This window comes from Eutrigla gurnardus, assembly GCF_963514095.1.
Source record: "Eutrigla gurnardus genome assembly, chromosome: 24".
NCBI classification, from domain to species: Eukaryota; Metazoa; Chordata; class Actinopteri; order Perciformes; family Triglidae; genus Eutrigla; species Eutrigla gurnardus.
The window spans coordinates 7,633,969-7,651,803 of record NC_139935.1 but is presented as its reverse complement, the minus strand read 5'-3'; the positions used below and the strand labels follow the sequence as shown (position 1 = coordinate 7,651,803).

Genomic DNA, 17,835 nt, shown 5'->3' with positions numbered 1-17,835 from the left:
TGTGTGTACATTTCCAAAATGAGAAAATGTAAAAAAAAAAAAGCACAATTTCCCAATACACACGCCTACGCTGATGGATTTGATGTTTATGAAACATAAAAAAACATTGGGATAGCAGCATGTGGGTCCATCCACAACATTCGGACGTGTTTTATGTGTAGCAGCACAGCGATTTGTCTCCTGTGTGGATGAGAAAATATCCTGACATCCTGTGTGTGTGTGTGTGTGTGTGTGTGTGTGTGTGTGTGTGTGTGTGTGTGTGTGTGTGTGTGTGTGTGTGTGTGTGTGTGTGTGTGTGTGTGTGTGTGTGCGCCCCTGTAGGATGATAAAATGCTACATTTAGATCCCAAATCAGCCATTTATTAAAAAGACAGAGACGTACGAGTAGAGAGCATTCCTTGACCAGTTTGCAATTCAACTCCTGACTTTATTCTGGAGGCATTTAAAATATTTTTTCAGAGTTTTTTCGTGGTCTGGCAAACATTGGTGCAATTCTTCCTCTTTTGTCTGCTCAGCAATAGCGACCGCCACTTTTCATGCTTATTGTTTATTCCAAATAAATGCGTTTTATGACTTCCTGTTTGTCAGAAAGAGGCTTGTTCTCATGGCTTAGTGTTTAGACCAGCACATGTAAATACTACATATTGTAGAAGCGGCTCCTCTGATTGGTTGCTTAGCTGCGAACGTGTTTTCGGGGGTCGTCACATGGGCGCTCGCTGTAAAATGTAGCGAAAGTCATGCATTTTAAAACCTAATAGTGGATGTAGCCATAGATACCTTTGGGGGTTCATGAAGGTGAATTTGTGTCGGAGGCATGACGGCAACAGCTGGTTTCTCTCCAATAGTGTGTGTGTGTGTGTGTGTGTGTGTGTGTGTGTGTGTGTGTGTGTGTGTGTGTGTGTGTGTGTGTGTGTGTGTGTGTGTGTGTCTCCCGTCCATCTGTACAGCCTCTTTTAATGTTCCGTCTCTATTTAAACCTGCGTGTGACGTAAATACTGGAAACACATACATCTTCTCTTCCTCCGTCCATTCCTTATTCCCAAAGAAACTGAATTATTGTCTGAGGAAAGTGAAGCCATGAAAATGAGTTTAAAAAGATCAAGGTAAGATGCCTGACGTGATCTTGGCAGGTGATAAAGCTGGTCTGCATGTACGGCTTTCCCCCATTATTCCGAGGATCTTGTATGGAAGACATTAGGATATTCCTTGCATGTGTTGTGTATGTGATGCATTATAATAATCATTTTCTCGCTCTCTCCCCCAGTGATTCAGTACACGACAGAGAATAAGGAAACGTGTGCCAGGTACGTGATGATTAGAAAGTGAATGGTTTTCATTTTGGAACTACTCCAGTGGGATCTGATCGTAATGTGTTTTATATCCTAAATGTGTTTTTTCTTCTAGATTCCAACAGCAGTGCTCCCAGAATGCATTCTGCTCCGACTACGCCACGGGCTTCTGCTGTCACTGCCGGCCTGGCTTCTACGGGAACGGACGCCAATGTCTCCCCGAGGGTAAGAGCGCCGCCGTTAACGCACTGAGATCCGTGAATCTGGAAGTGGAAAGTGGTATTCTTGGTGGTAACCTCTGCTCCGGTGCGTTTAGGTGCTCCCCAGCGGGTGAGCGGGAAGGTGAGCGGGACGGTGACCGTGGGTTCGACTCCGGTGGAGCTGAACAACATCGACCTTCACGCCTACATCGTGGTGGGAGACGGCAGAGCGTACACGGCCATCAGCGAGGTGAGGGTCTGGAAGCGGGTCTCGTTTACGCTCTATACGATTTGAATTCTCCTCTCATCCACGTTTCTTTCTCCGGTTTGTGAACTCCGTGCTGATTGGTCAGGTACCCGAGCCAGTGGGCTGGGCTCTGATGCCACTCGCACCAATAGGAGAGTTGTTTGGATGGCTCTTTGCTCTGGAGCTGCCCAATAGCCAAGCGGGATTCAAAATCACAGGTACACTGTGTGTTTGGTTAAATGATGTTGCTTGTGTGTCTTGACTCTTGAGCACATCTGGAGAGAGACGAGGGGAGTCCTCTGCGGTGTGTGTGTGTGTGTGTGTGTGTGTGTGTGTTTTCTGTCTCCCAGCCAGCTGTATTGTCTCCAGGGATGTGATGTGATATCAGGCTTCCACCTCCTCTCTAATAGGAAGCAGCTGTGTGTGTGTGTGTGTGTGTGTGTGTGTGTGTGTGTGTGTGTGTGTGTGTGTGTGTGTGTGTGCGCTCTGTGCAGATGTAACCATTGCACACATTCCACTTTTTATGATACATGCACACTGCTGCCAACACTGTTGCTTTGTACGCCGTAATGTAAATTAAAATGAATCTCTAAATACACAAACAGATTGATTGATGGGCTGATTTTATGACCAGGTGCTGAGTTCACTCGTCGTGCAGAGGTGGTCTTCTACCCCGGCAACCAGCGCCTGTCCATCACCCAGACGGGCCGCGGCCTCGACGACCACAACCACCTCACCGTGGATACGGCGCTCAACGGCAACGTGCCCTTCCTGCCCCCCGGAGCCGAGGTCACCATGGACCCCTTCAAGGAGATCTACCAGTACTACCCATCTGGTAACCATGACAACCACAACAAGCAAATCGCATGATAGATTTTGATGCCTCCGTTTGCCGAAAACGTTTTACCTTCTCCTTCCCACCAGTTGCCACCTCCACCTCTGTGAGGGAGTATTCAGTGGTTTCGGCCGAGCGCGGCTCGGAGACCTTCTCCTTCCAGCTGAAGCAGAACATCACCTACCGCGACTGTCGCCACGACAACCGCGCCGCCGTCCAGGACACGCTGCAGATCACCATGGAGCGGGTGTTTGTGATGTACGTCAAAGAGGAGCGCATCCTGAGATACGCCATCACCAACAAGATCAGCCCCGTCGGAGGTGAGTCAACCTGGGATGAGATCCTCCTCTTCTTCATATTAACATAAAAACAAATAGTGACATAATTGATATGACTAGTATCTAATGCCTCTTCTCCACTGGTCTCAAATCGGAGATACGCATTTTTGGTGCGATGCCGTTTCATCTCAGCTCGACCAGAAAAAGTACCAGGTGGTATCCACAACTTCAGCTAATTGGAAACGTGTGCTGTACAGAATACAGCTTTGGGCTCTAATCGCAGTCTTGAAATGATTTACAGCCTCGGCAGAGTACAACTGTGATGAAAGAAAGCAGAGTAAACCTTAATGAGTTCCTGAAGGGACGATTTGTATTTCAGCCCTCATTAAAAAAACAGAAAAAAAGGAACAATAACGATACGTCAAACACAAAATAACAATATAAATGTGTGCGTGGACACTGTTGCATTTAACAAAAGCATCACATGGAGGACCGAATATCCGAGTTTAAATCCAATCCCGAAGTGGGCGAACACACTGGGGCGTCAAGAACATGAGGTTTTGGGTTCCAGAGCCACAGCTAGCAAACCCACCACCTCGTAATTGTTGCAGCGCCGCCGCAGAAACCTCAGCCAAGCCACGGCGCAGAGTTGGACAGAGCTCCGCTTTGAGCACACACGCTGCAAGCTGATGCATAATTACGCATGGAAACCATAGAAAACAATGTGGACACACTGTGTGTTTGGCTGTGATTTGGGTCGCGGCGGACGTTGGGTTTTCGGACTTGGTTTGTTCATGAGGATTGGCTCAAATATGGACCAGCGAGAGGGCTGAATGCAGAGAGATGAATACATATGGGAGAATGGAGAGAAGGGTCTTCATCTCGTCGTTGGTTTCTGAAGAATAGCTTGTGGTCCGGGGACATGAAGCCAAAACCACTAAACTTTGTATTGTGACAAGATTGGCTTGGTTCTGTGGCCTTTTTATAGAGGCAAACAATGGCCGTAAATATTTGAGTTATATAAGTAAATGAATACTAAGGGTGCTCAGATCAGCGTTTCTGGGGCTGGAAGTTTGCTTTTTAATCACGTTTGATTTGAGGTTTCTCCCACTTTATGTCCTCTCTGCTTTTATTGTTACTTTTTATCTTGCATCATCTGCACTCGTTTTCTCCAGATCCCAGCAGGAAAACGTTAGAAATAAACATGCGTGTAAATAGGGCATGAACATGTGTCATGTTCCATCAACGCACTGTGGTCATGCTTACCCGCTCCACCTGATGAAAACCAGATCGAGACCCCGAAACATGGAGATGAAAAGACAGAGATGAGGGAGACTGTTGTTTTTTTTTTTTTTTCCCCAGTTTTTGAATCCAGACCAAGTTTCTGTCATTTAAATGTCAACACGTTGATTAAAAAGGTTATGATGACACGTCTCACACATGCACACGCACACGCACCGATACACCCAGAGCACAGCTGGAAGAGCTTTCGGGGATCAGGGGTTTTGTAAACATGGGTTAAGTGGTGTGTGTGTGTGTGTGAGAGAGAGAGAGAACGTGTGTGTGTGTGTTCAAGGGTCTTACACTCTGGGAAATAATATCCAAGCCAATGACAGATTTTCTATCGGAGGAGGGGGGGAGTTGCCGGGCAGAATAGTTGCCCGCTGATGTCATGAGAATGAGAAAATGCGGAAGAACGGAGAGAGAGAACAGAATCTACCTGTGTGTGTGTGTGTGTGTGTGTGTGTGTGTGTGTGTGTGTGTGTGTGTGTGTGTGTGTGTGTGTGTGTGTGTGTGTGTGTGTGTGTGTGTGTGTGTGTGTGTGTGTGTGTGTGTGTGTGGAGGAGGAGTTTTGTAAAAAAAGCAACAGGTGGGAAACTGCACTCAATGCTTTGATGGTGTGTTGTGTTTGCGTGCTCTCTCTCTCTCTCTCTCTCTCTCTCTCTCTCTCTCTCTCTCTAATTATCCCTCCGTGTGTGTGTTTTTTTTTCTTCTTCTTTTTCTTCTTCCATCCATGTGCGTCTCGCCCTCTCATCTCCACGTTCAGGACTTTAAAGAGTCTCTCGTTCTGTGATAATGAGCCAAACATTGGCCTCTGGGCTCGAGGGATGAAAGCAAGCTGTGCCCTCACGTCTTGTGTGTGTTTGCCTTCGTTTAGGTGGAGGTGTGTGTTTTTGTTTATATGCTCCCCTAATAGCACAGAAAAAGTCCATCATAAAATAAAGCCCCAAAACATCATTAAATACAGACTTTTAGGTGGTTTGCTTTTCTTATCTAGACATTTACATGGAAGCCATACTACACTTCATCCATCACACGTGCTGTTTCTTTTGGTCCAACAGCAGAATAACCTTAAAATGATGAAAATCCAGATTCAGCTGGGGGATAAATGCACCAGGATTTGAGGTTTACATTGCAGCGTCCTTTAATACTGAGCATATTTCTAAGGCCGTCACATTCTTCTCCTGATTTTCCCCCGAAATGAGTCTTGGAGTTGCTTCTTTAAATTGTCTTGGTATGAGGAAAACCCCGAGCACACATCCGCTCACTCATCCCCCTGTCTCTGTACGTCTCTCTCATGTGCATGCGTGTCTAACATTCTCCACATGGCCAATATTGAGGGGACGAAGGGAGTCGCTTCCTCGGAGGAAACCGTCCTATGGGAATGTGCGCCGAGTGATTTCCACATGTGTGTTTGGTTAGGCCCTCCTGGAATCAGCCCCGTAATCACCGGCCTGTTTTTCTGTCAAAGAATCTCAATTCATCTCAATTCAGGACCTTCAGGGTTTATTTTAAAGTGATTGTTATTTTGGGTTTGTACATAGAAAAAACTCCTCCCCTTTATTGGCCAGGATCATCATTTTTACATGTCGTCCCATCATGTCCTGTAATCTGCGTCTCCTCCTCTGTGCAGTGGAGCCGACGGGCCCGGAGCTGGTGAACCCCTGCTACGCCGGGAACCACGACTGTGACACCACGGCCCAGTGCATCCCACAGGAGGGCCAGGCCTTCCAGTGCCAGTGCGCTACTGGATACAGAGGAGATGGACGCAACTGTTACGGTACCTATGATGCTTCTTCCCTTTCCTTTCGTGTTATATAGCAGAGGGGCAGGAGGTCAAATAGAGCCTGGAATCCAAGTATGGAGCAGAAAAGGAGCAGAGTTGGTCCTCTTTAAAGAATCGGGACATGGGATGAATGTTGCCACATGCACACGCTGACAAGGTCGAAGCCGCTTCTGTGTTTCATCAACGTCTGAGAGGTCGAGCACAGGCTGGATGGCATCATCTGAACCTTTTCTCTTCCCGCTCAGCTGTTTGTCGCACGATCGAGCCTCAAACTGTCCTTTAATTCCATCTTTTACATGCAGCGTGTTAGATACTGGTAGATATGGATTCCTGGTATATGAGTTACCCGTCTCACTCTGCCATGTCTCACTGCAGATGTAGACGAGTGTGCTGAGAGCTTGGCTTCCTGCGGCGCTCATGCTCAGTGCGTGAACCTGCCTGGGAGCCACCGCTGCCAGTGCCAGAGCGGCTACGAGTTCGGCTTCGATGGACGTACCTGTGTTGGTGAGTTCCTTATATTATCACTGTATAATTAAATGAACTTGACCGGCCGTCACTCTCCCGTCTCGTCGTCGTTGGTTGTATCGGAGCACGCAGTGCAGCATGTTCCAAAAGGAGCTGGATATTTTGGAAGGGCTCCACATATTTGTCTTCGCACAGCTGCAAAAGCTAGGCACCGCAGCGAGAGGGGAGGATGGGTGACAAATGTGAGAACGAGGGTGGGAACGGGAGGACTAATGTGAGAAAGAGAGGGTGAGGTTAGACGGGAGAGGGGGGGGGGGGGGGGGGGGGGGGGGTGAAAGTGAAAGACAAATGGAGCAATGACACAATGTGTGTTTTTGCTTTGGAATGTGTGGAGGAGAGAGGTCCTGCCGGTGTGTGTCCTCCTTTCACCCATTAGTGTGAACTTTTGATGAACTTCCTTTAGACCCTCCCTACCTCCCGGCTTGACAGTTACTTTACATGAGGCCTGGAAACGATCCAGGACCACAAACCAAATACTGATAAGATACGTGGACTGATTTATTCCTAGATATGCATATAGAGATCCGTGGAATTTTCTTTTTTCTTAGATGTCGACGAATGCAGCTCGTCTCCGTGTCACATCAGTGGCAGATGCATCAATGCGCTGGGGTCCTTCCAGTGCCAGTGCCAGCCTGGCTTTTATGGGGATGGCTTCTACTGTACCCAGCAGGAAGGTCAGTACAATTATCATAGTAATTTTTTAAAAGAGAATGCATCCATCCAGGCATTTTGTCAAGAAACGAATATTCAAATGAAATAATCTTAAATAAGATGATCATGTTGGCGTATGCAAAGAGATTATAAATGTGCACATGTGGTATTATTATGTGTCTGCAGCACAGACCGTCGTCCCAAAGAGCCAGTGTGAGCAACACAGAGACAGCCTGCAGAGTGGATCGGAGCATGGCGGCCGGCCGAGTCTCGGAGCCTTCGTCCCTCAGTGCGACTCCGACGGACGCTACAGGCAACTGCAGGTGACGGTTGAAAAAACGCACGGCTGTGTGACGACGACGACGTGAGTTAGGTGGTGTACTCATTTGGAAACATTTAATCATCCGTTCCAGTGCCACGGCTCCACTGGACATTGTTGGTGTGTGGACGTTACGGGGCAGGAGAGAGCCGGAACCAGGACTCCACCTGGGACAGCGCCCAAAGACTGTAACAGACCAGGTGAGATATACTCCCATTGACACAATTATCTATCTCTTTGCTTAGAGTTCAAGAGAAGACATGTCATGATTATCCTGCCAGACACACGATATTATCCCGAAAATCATAACAATAGGCTGCAAACTGGTAAAATGGCAGCAAAGCATGTTTTTATTATGATGCTAGTCAGTTTTAAAGTCCTATTTTTCACTTCTCTGCCATGAAACGAGCTAGACAGCTTTTTTAATTCACTCGTGAAGATATCCCTTAATAGTGTATACTACTGATTAATGTCAGTATATATATATTTATTTAAAAATGTTGTCCATCTTTATCACCGTTCTCTTTACCAGAGCGTCCCAGAACTCACTGTGAGCACCACAGAGACGGCGTCCAGACCACCAGCCCTGAGGGACACCCTATTCTTGGTGCCTTTGTGCCTCAGTGTGATGATGACGGGCAGTACATAGCTCTACAGGTGTGTCACACATTAAGTATGTCAAAGGTGAACTTAAGTCCATACTAATAAAGTGTAGTATTAAAGCTGGTGTTATTGTCTGCAGTGTCATGGTTCCACCGGACATTGTTGGTGCGTGGACGGTAATGGACAGGAGAGAACCGGGACAAGAACACCACCCGGTACAACCCCCACAGACTGTGTCAAACCAGGTGAAGCACATGCATTCTTCTTGGTTCATCCCATCATGCTCACATATGCAGATGACAACACCACCTACATTTCCTCATGCCTTGTGAAAATGCATGAATCTTTCTCATCCAGATGAACCAGAGCGTCCTAAAACTCACTGCCAGCACCACAGAGACAGCGTCCAGACCACCAGCCCTGAGGGACACCCTTTAATCGGTGCCTACGTACCTCAGTGTGATGATGACGGACAGTACAGATCATTACAAGTCAGTGCTCGTCATTTGTTTCATCCATTAATTTCATATTGAAGCGGTTTCATTAATTATGGTAACTGTTGTTATTTTAGTGTCATCATTCCAGTGGGCATTGCTGGTGTGTGGACATTAGGGGGCAGGAGAGAGCAGGAACCAGGACTCCACCTGGTACAGCGCCCAAAGACTGTGACAGACCAGGTGAGGATTTATGTTATTATTTGATAACATGAAGTGATTCCAGTGTGTTTTTAAGAAGCCAGGAAAATCGTGATATTTTCATACCATCTCAAGATTTCACATGCAAATAAATGTTATGCTTTCCTCCCTGATTGAACGCCCAAAAACAGACCTATATATTTGCTGAGAACCATTGTGCGTTTCTTAATAACGTATGCGGATTTGTGAATTATTTCCAACATTCTCACATATGCAGATGACACCATCCTTGTTTGTGTGATCAGCAGGGTCAAAAGTATGAAAAATGATGACAAATTAGTTCAACAGCACATTTTCTTTCCTTTTCCAGATGAACCAGAGCGTCCTAGAACTCACTGTGAGCACCACAGAGACGGCGTCCAGACCACCAGCCCTGAGGGACACCCTGTTCTTGGTGCCTACGTCCCTCAGTGTGATGCAGAAGGACAGTACGCACCACTGCAGGTCCGTAAAGAGTGATCGGCATATCCACCGACAGATTAACTGATATCGTTTTTGAATTAATTAAATGTACATAATGTGTATGTTTCAGTGTCATGGCTCCACTGGACATTGCTGGTGTGTGGACAGTAGGGGACAGGAGAGAGCCGGAACCAGGACGTCACCTGGTGCGCCACCGACAGACTGTGACAAACCAGGTGAGAAGGAAAAACATTCATGCATAGACAGATATCCTCTCCCTCCATTGAGCTTCACTTGAAACTGTTTTGCCATGTGCGGTAACGGTCCCAGCGTCGGCAGGTGCATTATGTCACGGCCCTCCAAGGCTTTCTCGCAAAACATTGACCTGTGAACCCGCTAATTCCTCAACTCAATGGCAAGTCAAAGAGACAGCACGTTTCCGTGAGCGTATGTCTAACCTTGTAAGGGGGCACTGCTGAGGTCATTGGGTCACAGCCTTGGAATGCCTGGAAAAACAGGTGATATCACTGCAAGACTGTGTGTGTGTGTGGTGGGAAGTTGAACCTAAAGGAAACAGTCAGATTAAGCTCAAAGTAACTCAAACTTTATTTCTTTTCATACAAACTCAAAGCTGACACAGATACTGTATATACCAGCTGAATGGATTTTATGACCTTCGGCCTTTTTTAAGTGAAGTGAGTTGTCAGTGAGAAAATAAACACGACCCCAGTCGTCCTTTTAAAGTGCACCTTTACACAAACACAGCCCAGCCCATATATCCAGCGTTGACTCATACTACTTCACTTTGCCCGTCTTTATCTCCCTTCTTTAACCAGAGCGTCCTAAGACTCACTGTGAGCACCACAGAGACAGCGTCCAGACCACCAGCCCTGAGGGACACCCTATTCTTGGTGCCTCTGTGCCTCAGTGTGATGATGACGGGCAGTACATAGCTCTACAGGTCAGCATCTGGTGATGATGATTCATGCAACGTGAAGGAATATGAAGAAATGTAAACATAATATTCATTTTTGCTCCAGTGCCACGGCTCCACTGGACATTGTTGGTGTGTGGACAATAGGGGGCAGGAGAGAGCCGGAACCAGGACTTCACCTGGTACACAACCCAAAGACTGTGACAAACCAGGTGAGGGAAAGATTTAAAAAACTGATTGTTTTTGTTGATTACCAGCTCTGAGGAATATCTTATTAGAGTATTAATACTTTATTCACTTTAATCTGAAATCCCCAGATGAACCTGTGCCTCCTAAAACCTACTGTGAGCAGCACAGGGACAGTATACAGACTACCAGTCCAGAAGGGTACCCCTTACTGGGAGTGTTCGTACCTCAGTGTGATTCAAACGGACAGTACTCATCTCAACAGGTAACATCTGCTTCGGATGTATAGAGACATCATGTTTAAGGCTTAGTACGTGTAATAACGGCCGATTATTTTATTGTTCAGTGCTACGTCTCGACTGGATATTGTTGGTGTGTGGACAGTAGGGGACAGGAGAGAGCAGGAACCAGGACGCCTCATAGTACGCCACGGGTCGACTGTGACAAACCAGGTGAGACTGCCGTTTCCAGCAATTTGCATCCAGACTTATAGACACATTCAAGTATTGGGTCTCTGCTAAATGGGAAGCCACAATAGATGGCGGCTGAAATCAAACATCGTGCAGCTTTCAGAGTGAGCTTTAGGTACTGGGGAATAGTAGTGGGCTCAGTACTGAACCATGTGGCACCCCAGTGCAGAAGATGTGTGGTTAAAAACAGACATTCGTGCACAACACCACCTACATTTCCTCATGCCTTGTGAAAATGCATGAATCTTTCTCATCCAGATGAACCAGAGCGTCCTAAGACTCACTGTGAGCACCACAGAGACAGCGTCCAGACCACCAGCCCTGAGGGACACCCTGTTCTTGGTGCCTACGTACCTCAGTGTGATGATGACGGGCAGTATAGATCATTGCAGGTAATCGTCTTTTTGACGATTGTGTGGAGTAGCTTAAATAGAATTGTAGTCACAAACTAAATTATTTTTTTGTTGATCCAGTGTCACGGCTCCAGTGGACATTGTTGGTGTGTGGACAGTCGGGGACAGGAAAGAGCAGGAACCAGGACTTCACCTGGTACACAACCGAAAGACTGTGACAAACCAGGTGAGACTGCTTATTCTTGATTAATTGGGGAACTCTCCAGGGCTGATGTGAGTTTTAGATGATATTGCCCAGACCTACGACTTGATATACGCTATTTTGTGCTAATTAATAACGTTTGTTTACTTGTAAATGTTTTCCAGATGAACCAGAGCGTCCTAAAACGCACTGTGAACACCACAGAGAAAGAGCTCAGGCTACCAGTCAAGAGGGATATCCTATCGTTGGAGCTTATGTGCCCCAGTGCACCGCTGATGGACAGTATCTACCCCTGCAGGTTAGTAGTCATGTTACCATGCTTTAATATTAGCTTGCATATCTTTAAACATACAATAGATGTAACACATGTATGCTCTTTCGTTCCTGTGTTAGTGCCACAGCTCTAGTGGACATTGCTGGTGTGTGGACAGTCGGGGACAGGAGAGAACAGGAACCAGGACTTCACCTGGTACACAACCCAGAGACTGTGATAAACCAGGTGAGACCACAATATTCCTTGGGCTGAGTTTCGTACGCGAGCGTTAAAGTGGATACAGCAGTTGTTTTAACCTCTCGACGAAGAAGCGAGGAGGTCAGGGTGAAGGAGTTAGACACAAACATTCTGGATGAGTCACGCAGGCTGACAGAAACGCTTTACGAGGCCAGCCGCAAGTATTTATAGTATAGTTTATACAGGACATGAGAAGAGCTCGAACACGCCAAAAGTTGTAGATCGCAGACCCCGAGAGAAAGGAACGTCCGTGATGCATGCCAGATGGCTGTCAGCGATTGTAGCATGATAAGTCAGGAGTCACTATTATAATAATAGAGAGGTGTTTCAGAGGTCAGGATTAATTAGGTGCTTGGACCCCAGAAGGTCTTACAGACAGGTGCGTCCAATCGAAGACCCTGACTGACCGAAACGTCATAAATAAAGTGAATACAAACGGTGAAAGAATGCAGGATCCATTCATTCTTCTACAGGCAGAGGTCAGGGTTACCAGGAAAGAGCATGATTATCTCACAGCAAAGGTAAGGTGATAACGACAGCATGACGTTGCTGATGAGAGTCCAGTGTCATCTGCGTAGAGCTGGACAGTCAGGAGACATAAACATCCAAATTGAGGCGTCGTTCGTTAAACCACAGTGACCTATATCGTTTCTAAGAACCCCTGTGTGTTTCCTAATAACTTACGCAGGCTTGTAAAATGTTTCCAGATGAACCAGAGCGTCCTAAGACTCACTGCGAGCACCGCAGAGACGGCGTCCAGACCACCAGCCCTGAGGGACACCCTTTAATCGGAGCCTTTGTCCCTCAGTGTGATGCGGGAGGACAATACCTGCCTCAACAGGTAAACCTATGATGTGAGGGTGTGTTTGTATCGTGATTTTGTTCTTCTTATCATTATTAATATGGATAATATCGTTTTTCAGTGCCACGGCTCCACTGGACATTGTTGGTGTGTGGACAGTCGGGGACAGGAGAGAGCCGGAACCAGGAGGCCACCTGGTGCACCAGATGTGGACTGTGACAGACCAGGTGAGACTGAGACTTTGATGAAAAACGGTTATTTCCTTCCTGAGAATTATTCCTTTAAGACAGTCCTTAAAAAAAGTTCTATAATGAACTTTTCTTTCCATATATAACGATCATTTAGCTGCGTAGGCAAAAAATCGAGTTGAACTGAAGATCGGACATGTAACGTCCTGGTGGCAACTTAAACCGCCGTCACCTGTGACCCCGTGAGCCTCTCACTCACGCTCTAGCGTACACACAGAGGCCGCTCTATAAATCCACCTCTATTCCATTTATGAGCATCCAAACATCTGAAGCGGTCACCCCGTGGTACGACGAGCAGCCGGTTGCTGCCGGGCAACCGGACCAAAACAAGACCAGCTGAGTGAGGAAACGTTGTTCCACTCGTCCAACAGAGGCAGAAACACGTGCCGATTTGTATCAGCTTTTCCTCAGTAATAGTTCAGTATGAGAGGGTTTATTTGCGGGGATATAACCCCATAATTTGACAATTTGAGTTCTTGAATTACATTTGCACCATATTTAGAAGTTTCCATAATGCACCCAACGTGTGTCAGCAAGGACTGAAATATCATTGATTCAGTGACGACCCACATGTTGATTTCTGGGAAGGACGTCAGGGACACAGCGACCGCTGGTCATGTGGTTAAACAGTCAAGAGAAGGGAAACCAAGTGATTCATTAGACTGGATGGCAGCAATGCTGACCACGGCTACTATAAATCCTGGTGGAAAAACCCTTAATGGTCTAATTGTTTAGTTAGTCTCCCTCTGTCTGAACCTCTCTGATCTCTCATTATAGAGCGACTCTCTTCTCACCCAATCTCCCATTAGAAGCGTGGGGAGAGCCAGAGAGAGGCCAGGATAAACATTAGTGGAAGCCTTAAGTGGTTTCAGGTTTAGTTTTAAAGCTCTCCTATAAAGTGAGTTATTAAAGAGATTTTACAAGCTAAACAATATTGACATAAGCGAGCTTGTGTGTGTGTGTGTGTGTGTGTGTGTGTGCCTCTTTAAACACTGTTAATCAAGCACATGTCACTGTGATGTAAACCCGAGCTCGAAAACAACCTAACAATGGGATTAAATCATGCTAAATTACAACCAGAATGGGATCCGAGCTGTCATCTCACAACCATGTATGTTTAACTTGAAAAACCCCTTAAATAATATACCTTATATGCATAAGAAGCTTAGGAATATGAATGTATTGTAAGTAAACTGAAGTATATTACAATTGAAGGATGTGTTTTGCCCCCTCAGGCCCCGTGGCTCCGACCCAGCGCCCCGAGAGTGTGTGCGAGCGATGGAGGGCCAGTTTGATCGAGCACTACGGTGGACAACCGGCGCCACAACAATACGTGCCTCAGTGCGAGACAGACGGACAGTTCAGGTACACAAACGCACAAAAACACCAGTTGGAATTCATTTTTAATGATGGATGACCTAATAAAGCATGTCGTCCCTCAGTCCAGTCCAGTGCTACGGAGAGACCACATACTGCTGGTGTGTGGACCAGGACGGGCGTGAGGTTCCTGGCACCCGGTCACATGACGTCGTCAAACCTGCGTGTGAGTCTCTTTCCAGCCGTAATGACACGTGATGTCGCTGTTCGATGCCATTTTAACCCGTCCAATCCCACCCCAGGCCTTCCCTCTGTGGCGCCGCCCACCGTGCGCCCAGTGCCCCGCCCAAACGTGACCCCTCCGCCAAACACGGACATCACGCTGCTGTACGCTCAGGGGCAGAAAATAGGCGCGTTGCCTCTCAACGGGACCAGACTCGATGCCACCCGGTCCAAAACACTACTGACTCTACATGTAAGACATGAACGCTTCATACCAAATGTTCTCTGGATAATCTATATAGCGATTATTAAATATCAAGTGACTTTAAAAAGCTCCGATGGTGTTCAAATGAAAAATAGAGCCTGATCTTAGAACTACAGGAAGTAAAGAAAAGGGTCACGAGGTCATGCTTATGCTCACGTGTGTGTGTGTGTGTGTGCAGGGTTCCATCGTTGTCGGGATAGCCTATGACTGCAAGGACAACCACGTCTTTTGGACGGATTTGTCCGCGAGGACGATCAACCGAGCATCGATGGCGGCCGGGGCCGAGCCCGAGATCCTCATCAACACGAGTAAGAACCCTCACGCTTGAGCCTTCGTTGATTATAAACGTTGCACACTTTTAAATGATCTCAACCCTCTCTCCTAGATCTGGTCAGTCCCGAAGGTTTGGCGGTGGATGCCAAGCGTAGGTTGATGTTCTGGGTGGACTCGAACCCCGACGTGATCGAAAGTGCCAACCTGGACGGCAGTGGGAGGCGGACGCTGTTCGACACGGACTTGGTGAACCCTCGAGCCATCATCGTGGTCCCTTCCACCGGGTAAAGACCCTTTTTCTCCTTTTCTTCGCCTTGAAAAGAGCCCGTTGAGGTGGTTTGGGCATCTGCTCAGGATCCTGTGAAACCGGGTCGGACCCAGAACCCTCTGGAGGGATCATATATCCCATCTAGACTGGGAACGACCCGGCCTCAGGACAGTTTAGTCTGGATTTCCCCGTGCACGAAACAAACAAACACCCACACACATCCCGGAGGTGCTCCACTGAGGCCGAATGAGATGCAGCCTTCACTGTATACGTTCTATCAGGGGAGGCCACAGATGGTTTCCAGCCCACGAGCACGGCCATGACAAACACACAACAAGTCCTCAGAGCCCCGATGAGTCAACAGGGCCGGCACCGCATTCATTAGTACACTGCAGATTACAGTTGAAGCCGTTCTGCAGAAAGGAATCGCGTTGCGTCACATGACTTCATGTGTGTGAGGCTGGACGTCGATGGGGTTTGGGCGGAGGGTCCCTGACTGTTAGTGCTCTCGCTGAGTGTTGTACCAAAGTGAGCCAAGAAAACTGCACTGATGCCATTAATCCTGGACAGTCACACACACACACACACACACACACACACACACACACACACACACACATTCAGTGAGGCTGTCATTGGTTAGCTTTCCAAGAATAACATCTGCTTTTCATCATCCCAACTAATCACATCATCAACAGGTATGCGTGCGTGTGTGTGGTTGTTACTGTGTGTGTGTGTGTGTGTGTGTGTGTGTGTGTGTGTGTGGGACAAAGAGTGTTTTTGTGTGTAAATGTGGTACAAATGCAGGAATAACCCAAACCTTAAACTTTCACATTATTGCTTTGACAGGTTAAAGTTTGTTTTCTGACTGAAGGAAGGGCAATTATGTGTGCGTGTGTGCGTGTGCGTGTGTGTGTGTGTGTGTGTGTGTGTGTGTGTGTGTGTGTGTACCAACAAAAAGCCAAGTCCGTAAGGTAATTATTACCGTTTCACACGGCTACACTTGCGATTAAGCATGTGCTCTGTGATTTCGGAGCCTGCACATGTTGCCCACACACACACACACACACACACACACACACAGTAACAACCACACACAGCGACTGAAAGTAAAAGCATGTCTGATACACCCACATCTGCTTGCTCACCCATGCCTTCATCAGATTAATTAACGTACAGCCTCATAAACACATGGTGTGTGTGTGTGTGTGTGTGTGTTGATTGCTCATGTGGTGTGTATTACCTGGCGTTCCCAGTGGCCTGCCCACATGTACACCATCATCTCCAGACGAAAGGCGGCGGCATGGCGAGCGGCCCACCCACACACGCTCCGTTATCGTCACGGCTTTGAAACAAACGTTGAGATATGATTTGATCCATCACAGGAACGCGAGTTTGTTTAAATAGAAATCTATTTGGCCGTCTGGTCCACGTTTTCTCGTGTGTACAGACAGATGAAAAGCAAAAAATGCACTGGGGGGGAGAGCTGGGGTCAAAGGTCGCACGTTGCTCAGAGTAACCTGACCGTGACCTCATCAGCGTGAGGCAGCTGGTCCCTCGAGCCCTCTGCCCTTGTGCCTTGATATACCCATTTGTGTGTGTGTGTGTGTGTGTGTGTGTGTGTGTGTGTGTGTGTGTGTGTGTGTGTGTGTGTGTGTGTGTGTGTGTGTGTTATTAGCCAGATACTGACAGATAAAAGATCCCGAGCTCAGCATGACGTAGTTGTGACTCCTCCCCCTCCCGTCTCCCCCTTGCAGGACTCTCTACTGGACCGACTGGAACCGAGAGGCTCCGAAGATCGAGAGTGCCTCGGTGGACGGTCGGGACCGCAAGGTGGTGGTCTCCGACGGGATCGGCCTGCCCAACGCTCTCACATACGACTCCTCCGCTGGACAAGTGTGCTGGGCCGACGCAGGTAAGCGCTGCCCCCTGCTGGCCTCTTCATGTGTGAAAAGCAGACGATAACAGCGGTGTTTCTTCGTCAGGAACAAAGCGTTTGGAGTGCGTGTCCCCGGACGGTTCAGGTCGGAGAGTGGTCCACCCCAGCCTCAACTACCCGTTCAGCATGGTCTACTACAGGAGCCACTTCTACTACACCGACTGGAGGAGGTAGCCATTGTATTGATGCCTCATCAATGAGCTGATCAGAACGCGTCCTCACTGTCTCTCTCCGTCTCTCTCCGTCTTCCCCCTCGCAGGGACGGAGTGATCGCAGTGAACAAAGACAGCAGCCAGATCACAGACGAATACCTGCCTGACCAGCGCTCCCACCTGTACGGCATCGCCATAGCAACCAACAACTGTCTATCAGGTATGTGCCCAAACGCTCGACATGGCTGGAACGTACTGTTGATTTAAAGGCGGCTGCTTTTCTGAAACACACACACACGACAAGATCCACCAGACAGTGAGCTCATTGGTCTGCGTGCAGTGATGTCATCACATCAGTCAACAGTCAACCCTGAAGGGTGTCAGAATTAAACAACAAAACAAACAGAATTGAATGAGTAAACGAGGTGTTTGGGATTGGGCCCATTAAGAGGAACATGTTTGTGAATGCATGCCTTGTTGTGTAAAGAAACCCAAGTCTGCTCCGGCGGCTTCACATCCACCCGTGAACTCCCCCCACGACGACGACGACCACACAGCTGTCGGCCTCCCTCGACCCCCGTG

At 47.7% G+C, this 17,835-nt stretch overlaps 1 protein-coding gene across 9 annotated transcripts in view; it reads left to right on the top strand.

The window, feature by feature from the left end:
• The window catches only part of nid2a (nidogen 2a (osteonidogen)), a 28,985-nt gene that overhangs the window by 10,215 nt on the left and 935 nt on the right, over nucleotides 1-17,835 (top strand). The window contains exons 9-43 of one of the 9 annotated variants that reach the window (XM_084003956.1): nucleotides 1,265-1,304; nucleotides 1,405-1,514; nucleotides 1,606-1,739; nucleotides 1,843-1,954; nucleotides 2,371-2,571; nucleotides 2,661-2,891; nucleotides 5,764-5,910; nucleotides 6,292-6,420; nucleotides 6,990-7,115; nucleotides 7,279-7,415; nucleotides 7,506-7,611; nucleotides 7,944-8,068; nucleotides 8,154-8,259; nucleotides 8,372-8,505; nucleotides 8,586-8,691; nucleotides 9,020-9,153; nucleotides 9,242-9,347; nucleotides 9,948-10,072; nucleotides 10,152-10,257; nucleotides 10,363-10,496; nucleotides 10,578-10,683; nucleotides 10,960-11,093; nucleotides 11,175-11,280; nucleotides 11,421-11,554; nucleotides 11,650-11,755; nucleotides 12,475-12,608; nucleotides 12,691-12,796; nucleotides 14,053-14,182; nucleotides 14,260-14,360; nucleotides 14,437-14,609; nucleotides 14,800-14,929; nucleotides 15,007-15,178; nucleotides 16,920-17,077; nucleotides 17,148-17,271; nucleotides 17,361-17,473. In XM_084003956.1, the coding sequence (XP_083860082.1) occupies nucleotides 1,265-1,304; nucleotides 1,405-1,514; nucleotides 1,606-1,739; nucleotides 1,843-1,954; nucleotides 2,371-2,571; nucleotides 2,661-2,891; nucleotides 5,764-5,910; nucleotides 6,292-6,420; nucleotides 6,990-7,115; nucleotides 7,279-7,415; nucleotides 7,506-7,611; nucleotides 7,944-8,068; nucleotides 8,154-8,259; nucleotides 8,372-8,505; nucleotides 8,586-8,691; nucleotides 9,020-9,153; nucleotides 9,242-9,347; nucleotides 9,948-10,072; nucleotides 10,152-10,257; nucleotides 10,363-10,496; nucleotides 10,578-10,683; nucleotides 10,960-11,093; nucleotides 11,175-11,280; nucleotides 11,421-11,554; nucleotides 11,650-11,755; nucleotides 12,475-12,608; nucleotides 12,691-12,796; nucleotides 14,053-14,182; nucleotides 14,260-14,360; nucleotides 14,437-14,609; nucleotides 14,800-14,929; nucleotides 15,007-15,178; nucleotides 16,920-17,077; nucleotides 17,148-17,271; nucleotides 17,361-17,473 (4,476 nt within the window). The remainder of the gene's footprint in view (nucleotides 1-1,264; nucleotides 1,305-1,404; nucleotides 1,515-1,605; nucleotides 1,740-1,842; nucleotides 1,955-2,370; nucleotides 2,572-2,660; nucleotides 2,892-5,763; nucleotides 5,911-6,291; nucleotides 6,421-6,989; nucleotides 7,116-7,278; nucleotides 7,416-7,505; nucleotides 7,612-7,943; nucleotides 8,069-8,153; nucleotides 8,260-8,371; nucleotides 8,506-8,585; nucleotides 8,692-9,019; nucleotides 9,154-9,241; nucleotides 9,348-9,947; nucleotides 10,073-10,151; nucleotides 10,258-10,362; nucleotides 10,497-10,577; nucleotides 10,684-10,959; nucleotides 11,094-11,174; nucleotides 11,281-11,420; nucleotides 11,555-11,649; nucleotides 11,756-12,474; nucleotides 12,609-12,690; nucleotides 12,797-14,052; nucleotides 14,183-14,259; nucleotides 14,361-14,436; nucleotides 14,610-14,799; nucleotides 14,930-15,006; nucleotides 15,179-16,919; nucleotides 17,078-17,147; nucleotides 17,272-17,360; nucleotides 17,474-17,835) is intronic. The other 8 variants (XM_084003960.1, XM_084003958.1, XM_084003959.1 and 5 more) reach the window with 8 other exon arrangements.